At 32.2% G+C, this 8,736-nt stretch overlaps 1 protein-coding gene across 1 annotated transcript in view; it reads right to left on the reverse strand.

The window, feature by feature from the left end:
- LOC144979074 (uncharacterized) overlaps window positions 1-8,252 on the reverse strand; it is a 20,045-nt gene extending 11,793 nt beyond the window's left edge. The window contains exons 1-5 of the mRNA XM_078925689.1: window positions 8,006-8,252; window positions 7,350-7,529; window positions 3,774-3,877; window positions 3,333-3,462; window positions 1-214 (exon numbers count right to left, since the gene is read on the reverse strand). The exon at window positions 1-214 is cut by the window's left edge and continues 77 nt beyond it. Of these exons, the coding sequence (XP_078781815.1) occupies window positions 1-214; window positions 3,333-3,462; window positions 3,774-3,877; window positions 7,350-7,529; window positions 8,006-8,252 (875 nt within the window). The remainder of the gene's footprint in view (window positions 215-3,332; window positions 3,463-3,773; window positions 3,878-7,349; window positions 7,530-8,005) is intronic.
- Between the last annotated feature and the right edge of the window lie 484 nt (window positions 8,253-8,736).

The following is an 8,736-nucleotide window of genomic DNA, read 5'->3' on the forward strand; positions in this document are numbered from 1 at the left end:
TCCGAGTCAATAGTCATCTCGAACGTCCCTGTAGCCACTTTGGGGTTCGCCGCATCTATTCTAGAACTGTTGATTTTCATTTCAGCCACCCCTTCTTCAAAGGAAGCCAAACAATTGACAGAAACATTTTGGTTTTCAGAGAAATATTTTACGCCTCCGTCGTAACTGGTGATTTCTTTGTTGAAGCGAAACACTGGGAGGGGACCGCAGGGGTCTGAAAGAAATATATATATATATATATATATATATATATTATATATATATATATATATATATATATATATATGAGTGTTGGTGGGTACTTGTAGGTACGAAAGTGCTCGATAATGGTGGTTAGAGCTAATATATAAGCTAATATATATATATATATATATATATATTATTATATATTATATATATATATATTAATATATATATATATATATATAGAGAGAGAGAGAGAGAGAGAGAGAGAGAGAGAGAGAGAGAGACAGAGAGGGGGGGGGGGAGATTGCCCAATGGGCATAAAACAGTACTGTAGGAGTCAATATCTATCTAACTCAAATATTTTATTTTAATATTTCCCACATGTAGCACTATCCGTACCATATTTGTATCAAACACGATTCAATATACATAAATTATAATTAGCTTTGAAATGTTTATAAATAGCTCCTTTTATAAAAAAGTTGAGCACTATTATTTCATGGTTTTTGTTTAATGATATATATATATATATATATATATATATATATATATATATATATATATATATGTGTGTGTGTGTGTGTGTGTGTGTGTGTGTGTGTGTTTATATATAAATGTATCAGGTGGTCACAAAAATCACTCCGCTGTTGTTTTTTTTGTAAATAGAAGTGAAAAATATCAAAATAAGTGAATGAGCGATATTTGAAAAATACAAAATCGTGTAACTCTACCCAAAAATGTCGATATCAGAGAAAAGATGACGCTGATCATTGTGGGATTTCCACGTGGAATTCTTGAAAGAAGACACTTGTTGCTCTGTCAGACTGGGGACACTTTTATCTAGGAAGGAATTTCATTTTCCAACAAGATCGCACTACATCCCATACCAGCAAAATATTGCAAGCTTTTCTTCGGAGTAAGAATATTCATTTCATAGAGAAAGACAACTGGCAGCCTGAATCAACTGAATTACGCAATTTGGAATTCTTTGACCAAGAAGGTTTATAAATAGAATGAAATTGACGTCACTCTGGTCTTTGTTATTGATTTTTGCCATCCGCGTTTATGAGTAATTCTCACTAATCTGTATTAACCTGACTAGAAATTTTGAAGGTTACACATAGTTTTGTATGTTGGTCCGTTATACTTCTGGATGGCAATGTTGTGAACTTCTTAGCCTGCGCATACTATCTATAGCGGACAAAGATCCGCATTCACAGAAGAAACCTTGGGAGATAGTCTTTTGACGTCATTTGTTGGTCAGTATCAGCGTAACGATCTGTAACTTATAGCCTGACAATAGAACTTAGCCATCGTTAACATATAGCCTGACACAAGAACCCTATAGGACTGGCAGTTTGACGTCATATTTTCAGGTTTGTGTAGCGTCTAGTGAGTTGTTAGTATAGCTCAAGGACACAAGTCATTTCATTGGTTGAATTATTGAATACAACTCACGATTTATTTTCTTTTGTGGCAAAAGACTGGCATTTTGACATCATTTTTTGGTCATTGTCAGGCTATAACTTTACGATGGCTACGCTAGAACCCTCTAAGACTGGTAGTTTGACGTCATTTTTTAGGTTTGTGTAGCGTCTAGTGAGTTCTCGTTAGTAGAGCTCATGGAAACAAGTTATTTCATTGGATTAACTAGCGTATGCAACTCACGATCTGTTTTCTGTGCGGCTATGTGGTCGAGTGGTATGACACTCGCTCTCGGATCGGAAGGTCCTGGGTTCGAGCCTCGCTCGGCGCATAGTTGAGTCCTTGGAAAAGACTCTTTACTCACATTCTCTCACCGTACTCAGGTGTAAAATGAGTACCTGGCCTTTAACAGCGTTGTCTTTGTCCGAAAAATTGTAATATCGCCTAACAGGCGTCATGTCTCGTCCTACATGTTAAATGTTGCTGTTGACCAGGGACCCCTTGTAAAGCGCATTGAGCACGTTAAGTGGATATTGCGCTATATAAATGCTCAAATTTTTTTTCTTTTGTGACGAAAGACTTGTCTTGTGACGTCTGTTTCAGGTCAGTTTCAGCCTCTTAGTTAACGGTGTCGGGCCATGAGTTTACTTAGGACAAGGCCTGAGCGGGTGCATTACGAATCCCATATTCTGATTGGTCAAAAATATACCGTTTAATGGGAGCGATCTATATTCATGTTTTCGTCCAACCAAGTCATCAATAACATGATTTGTTGCTGTCCAACGATTGTATATATCTTAACAAATGTAAACACGCTGCTTTGTTTATAAATGTTATAAACATACCCATGTGTCAAGCTGAACCAAGTGACCAATCGTGATGTTAGATATTTCAAAAGCTGTGAACACTTTTCACTAAGTGGGTCACTATGAGCACATTTTGCAATGCGACCAATGAATGACCTCGAGCACATCGAAACTTAATATAGATCATGCCCATTGGTTCCCAGGTTAGTTCCCTAACAGCATGTTCTCTTTATTCTCTCAGTTTCCATCGGGCACTTCTGGATTCCCTTTCGCCCTCGTCTACCAAGTGTGGGTATGTGGTCTAGTGGTGTAACACTCGCCTACGGATCGGAAGTCCCAAGGTTTGAGTACCGCCTTGGGCGACGCATAGTTGAGTCCTTGAGAAAAAAAAAAGCTCGATACTCACATTCTTTCATCCTACTAGGGTATAAAAAAGGTACCTGGCCGTTAACAGTGTTGTCTGCTTCCGAAAAATTTATAACCTAACAGGCGTCATGTCGTTCCCTGCATGTTAAGGGTCGCTGTTAGCGAGGAATCCCTTGTAAAGCGTTTTGAGTACGTTTAGTGGATATTCCGCTATATAAAAAGCTCAAGTATTTTTTAAAATCAATTTAACCCTCTCCTTACCAACCATAGGAAAATTGACACATTCTTCACGATCCAACCAGCACTTTTATCATTCAGATTTATTTTGTTAATCACACAATTTAAAGAAAAATGTTTTATTATATCTATAAAATTGTGACACTGTGTTGTCGAGTTCGTTTTGCTGATCAATATCATGCATAGAATGTAGTAGTTGCTCTTCTGTTGAGTAATAACATTCTATTTTTATGTTGGGTGGGTGTGAAATTTTGTGGAAAATTCTGAAATTGGCTGGTAAGGACAGGATTAATCCCGAGTTATCGACCTTACCAGAGTCTTCACATACAACATATCGCCTCAATGCACAACTAGCGGTAGCCATGCGCTCCAACTCGAACGAAATACACACACAGCCGTTATCAACAACATCTCTTACTGGGTACATAAAGTCTTCTGGGTTCTGAAAAGTGAAAGAAAAAACCCCGAAAAAATCATTTATCATTTAAAAAGCATCTCATATTTTTTTAAGGAATAATGTTGACGTCACTCAGCTCTTCTTTCTCGTTGTTTTTAGGCAGACATGTTTACCAATAGTTCTCCATCATGTTCTTCATTTTCATAACATCTTTTTATCACTACCTACATCATAAAATTAGTATTCAAATTTATTAGTATTTATCAAAACAATAAATCGTAAAAAATGAGTGATCAGTTCAGCAATTAACCAAATTCATAATTAATGGTGATAAAGAAAATATTGATTAAACTCACCATCGGCTTACCATCTGGATAAACAAATTTATATACCGGGTCTGACTTTAATCCTAACCAGTGCCAGATAACGAAACCGCTGTTCTTCTCAAAGTGATTTGGTACTGAAGGGGTAGTAAAAATAATAAAGATGGTGATGACGAGGATAGACATACTAATACTAATATTGATAGTAATAATAATAATATTAATAATAATAATAATAATAATAATTAATAATAATAATAATAATAATAATAATATAATAATAATAATATAATAAATAATAATAATAATAATAATAATAATAATATATAATATAATAATAATACATAAATAATAATAATAATAATAAAAAATAATAATAATAATAATAATAATAATAATAATAAATAATAATAATAATAATAATAAATGATAATAATAATAAATAATAATATGTAATAATAATAATAATATAATGATGATAATAATGATAATATATATAATAATAAAATAATAATATATATAATAATAATAATAATAATAAATAATAATAATAATAAATAATAATAATAATAATAATAATAAATAATAATAATAACAATAATAATAATAATAATAATAATAATATAATAATAATAATAATAATAATAATAATAATAATCAATATAATATAAATATTAGAAATATGAATAATAATAATATATAATAATGATGATATAATAATAATAATAATAATAATAATAATAAATAATAATAATAATAATAATAATAATAATAATAATAATAATAATAGTAATATAAAATAATAATAATAATAATATAATGAATAATAATATTAATAATAATAATAATGAATAATAATAATAATAATAATAATAATAATAATAATAATAAATAATAATAATAATAATAATAATAATAATAATAAAATAAAATATAATAAAATAATAGTAATAATAATAATAAATAATAATAATAATATAATAATAATAATAATAATAATAATAATAATAATAATAATAATGATATTAATTAAAATAATAATAATTAATAATAATAATAATAATAATAATATATAATTAATAATAACAATAATAATAAAATAATAATAATAATAATAATAATAATAATAATAATATAATAATGAATAATAATAATAATAATACTAATAATAATAATAATAATAATAATAATAATAATAATAATAATAATAATAATACAATAGTAGTATAGTAGGTGGTAATAGTAGTAATAGTATAGTAGTAGTAGTAGTAGTAGTAGTGTGTAGTAGTAGTAGTAGTAGTAGTAGTAGTAGTAGTAATAGTAGTAGTAGTAGTAGTAGTAGTAGTAGTAGTAGTAGTAGTAGTAGTAGTAGTAGTAGTAGTAGTAGTAGTAGTATTTGATGTAGAGCCGATATCCACAAATTCTGCACAAATGTGCTTTACAATTGTTTTTTGGTATCACACACGTTCATTCACTCTACTGACAAAATCAGCACAACAGTCATACAGATATATCTTGCTGAAATTGACATAGAATCACGGTAGCAGATTGAAGAAGACATTCACACACGTCGGGATTTGATGGTAAAGAATTACATCCGATTGGAGCCGAAAATGCAAATCCACACTCAGCAATCTGTGTTCTTGGGATGTTTTTCTCCCTTATAAAAGAGCTGGCAGCTCGCAGAGATCTAGATAGTTTATATTCCCTTACAATGCACTCAAGGCATTCAAGTGGTTCCCCGTGAAGGCAACTGCAGACAAAACATGCGATTTTGTATATTATTCTTTTCTCTTTTGGGAGCCAGTGTAGCGACTTTAGGACTGGTGTAATATAGTCGCAGGGCATTGTCTCTGTAACTATGCGAGCAGCTTGGATATATGTATATATAATATAATATTTAAATATATATATATATATATATATATATATATATATATATTGATATCGTGTTGGATACAAATATGGTACGAATAGCGCTCGACATGTAGCAATGGAGCGAATTATTATTTTAATATTAACCACAATGTGGGAGTCAGTGGGAGAACGATTTTTCATGCCTTTTCAGCAACGACAGGACTGTGTGTTACAGTAAACCTCAACACAAGTAAGAAGGCAAAAACAAGGAAAACGAAATTTACTTGGTTAAACCCACCTTTCGACAAAAACGTCAGCACAAACATTGGACAGCAGTTCTAAAGTTAATTAACACAACTTTCCAAAAAACCACAAGCTACATAAAATTATCAACAGGAATCCATAAAAATAAGCTACTCGTCTATGCGCAAATTAGGGACAAATAATTTTAAGCCACAACAAAAAATAATTATAAACCAGCGACAAGAGCAAAACCCACCCACCAGAAAATGCAAACTGCAGAAATTAGGAACATTGCCGCTAAACAAACAATGTTAGAATCAAGTTTAATTTACCAAGCCACAGTCCGAAACTAAAACAAACAAGCATAGAAAAATATGTAGGATAACGGAAAATAATTTCAAAACAAGATACAACCCTCCACACCCAAAAAACACTCATCACAAAACTCAGCGAACATATTTGGAAATTTAAAAGACAACAAACTAGACCACAACATTTCATGGAAAATTATATCTAAAGCAACAGGATACACATCAACATCAAAACAATGTAGTTATGCCTGGAAGAGAAATATACTATAATCAAACCCCTCATGAAGCCACACTCAACACGGAAAATGAGATGTACAATACTTGTCCACATCGACGGAAGTATTACATTATCAACTACAAACCGGAACCACTTCAACAAGCAACAAACACAACAAAACCCCTTTTAAACACAAAATTTTAAAAGGCCAAAAAGGGGCTGACTCCCAAATTGTGGTAAATATTAAAAAATTTTAAAAAATAAAAAAATAATTATACGTCCTTACTTCCGCTGTGTCAGTTATGGGTTCGTATATTTGACACAGGGGAAGTAAGGGCGTAGACGTATAATATAAATAAACAACATAAAATTCTCGAATGAAAAACCATTCTACGGACAAATGCCGACTGAGGAAATGAAGGGCATGGAAAACGTTCGTTTTGGCTTTCAAATACGTTAGTGAATTTATCTATTTATATATATATATATATATATATATATATATATATATATATATAATATATTATTATATATATATATTATTATTATATTATTATTATTATTTAAAAATATTTACCACAATGTTTGGGGCAAGTCTACATCGATGTTTCAGGCTTAATTTGCCATCAAATTTGTCAACAAAACAACTCAGTCCTGAAGATGGCAAATTAAGCCTGAAACATCGATGTAGACTGCCCCAAACATTGGTGGTAAATATTTTAAATAATAATTCGCTCCATTACTACATGTCGAAGCACTTTTCGTACCATATTTGTATCAAACACGATTCAATTCTATATATATATATATATATATATATATATATATATATATATATATATATATATACATACATACAATACGCATATGTGAGTTGGTTCTGATTGTATAGGGTAAGTAACAAACGAATTTACAACCAATCAAAATTCCGCTAATCTATTATAGTTAATGTTTGAAATTGAACAGATCAGTTACACATACCTTCAACTTTAAGGAATTTTGCCGTTGCTTCATCTTCCACACGTAACATTCTACCTCCCTGTTTCTCACAATAGAGTACACCTGTGCTCCAATTTACACTAAGACGCGTTGTCTCTATGTGCACGAACTTCCCTGTCCCTGGCAAAGTTATCCATTTTTCTGGATCTGGATCACAGACTCCTATAGAGGGAACGAAATTTACGGCACTCAGCTTCTTGTAATTGTTTTTAGACAGCAATGTTGGTGATTAGATGTCACTTAATAAATATATATCAATCAGATATTATATACATTCAAGGTTACACGTTTTACAAGTTGTATGTGTTGCTGCGTTATATCCGGCTCGCGGATGTGAGCATTTTACCTAAACGCATAGCATCAATAATAGTAAAGAGGGGAGAGAGAGAGAGAAGAGAGAGAGAGAGAGAGAGAGAGAGAGAGAGAGAAAAGAGAGAGAGAGATCAGACTAAACCATAAAAGTCCGATAGAAAGCAAAACATAAAATTTGCATGCCGGATAACAAGGCCTATAAAATTAATACTTAATATAGAAGTAGCAGTAGTAGTAGTAGTTAGTAGTAGTAGTAGTAGTAGTAGTAGTGTAGTAGTAGTAGTAGTAGTAGTAGTAGTAGTAGTTAGTGGGAGCAAGTAGCAAACGTTCACGTCGTGCTCCTGTAATCCTTCTCTGAAGGAGACTGATTGCTACACTACGCGACCAGAGAAATAAATTGGGCGGGAAAAGGATAGCCCCTCGGCCCAGACAATGGAAAACTTCAATGTTGTAAGTTTCAAAAACAGAAGGAATCTCCCATACCAAATGCAAGATACTGACAGAGCTAAAAGCAGATATAATTTGCTTACAGGAAACCCACAAAGACTCAAAACCACCTTGCATACCTGGCATACAACTAGTAATACACCACGAACACCCAAAATATGGAAGTGCCATGTACACTCGAGAAAAATCTACCATACTGAAAAGCGATGATCACTCATAAAATGACATTGAGATTCTCAGAGTAGAAACAACACTGATTACCATCATATCTGTGTACAAACCCCATTAACCCCATTCAAGTGGCCCCAAATGAATCTATCCGATAGAAAACCAACCCTGATCATTGGCGATTTTAACAGCCATAACACTATATGGGAATATGAGCAAAATAACCTTGACGGAGATGCTGTTGAGGAATGGGCGGCCGGCAATGACCTCACAATCCTCCATAACCCCAAAGACAAGAAAACCTTTATGAGTGCCCGGTGGAAGAAAGGTTACAATCCGGACCTGGCATTCATATCCTCTCAACACTTCTCAAACTTTGAAAGGACTGTAGGTGAGCCTATACCGAAATCTCAACACAGACCTATTACCATCAGCATCAAAC

Source organism: Berghia stephanieae, chromosome 8 (assembly GCF_034508935.2).
Source record: "Berghia stephanieae isolate SIO BIC M18660-M18661 chromosome 8, UCSD_Bste_1.3, whole genome shotgun sequence".
In the NCBI taxonomy this organism is placed as follows: domain Eukaryota; kingdom Metazoa; phylum Mollusca; class Gastropoda; order Nudibranchia; family Aeolidiidae; genus Berghia; species Berghia stephanieae.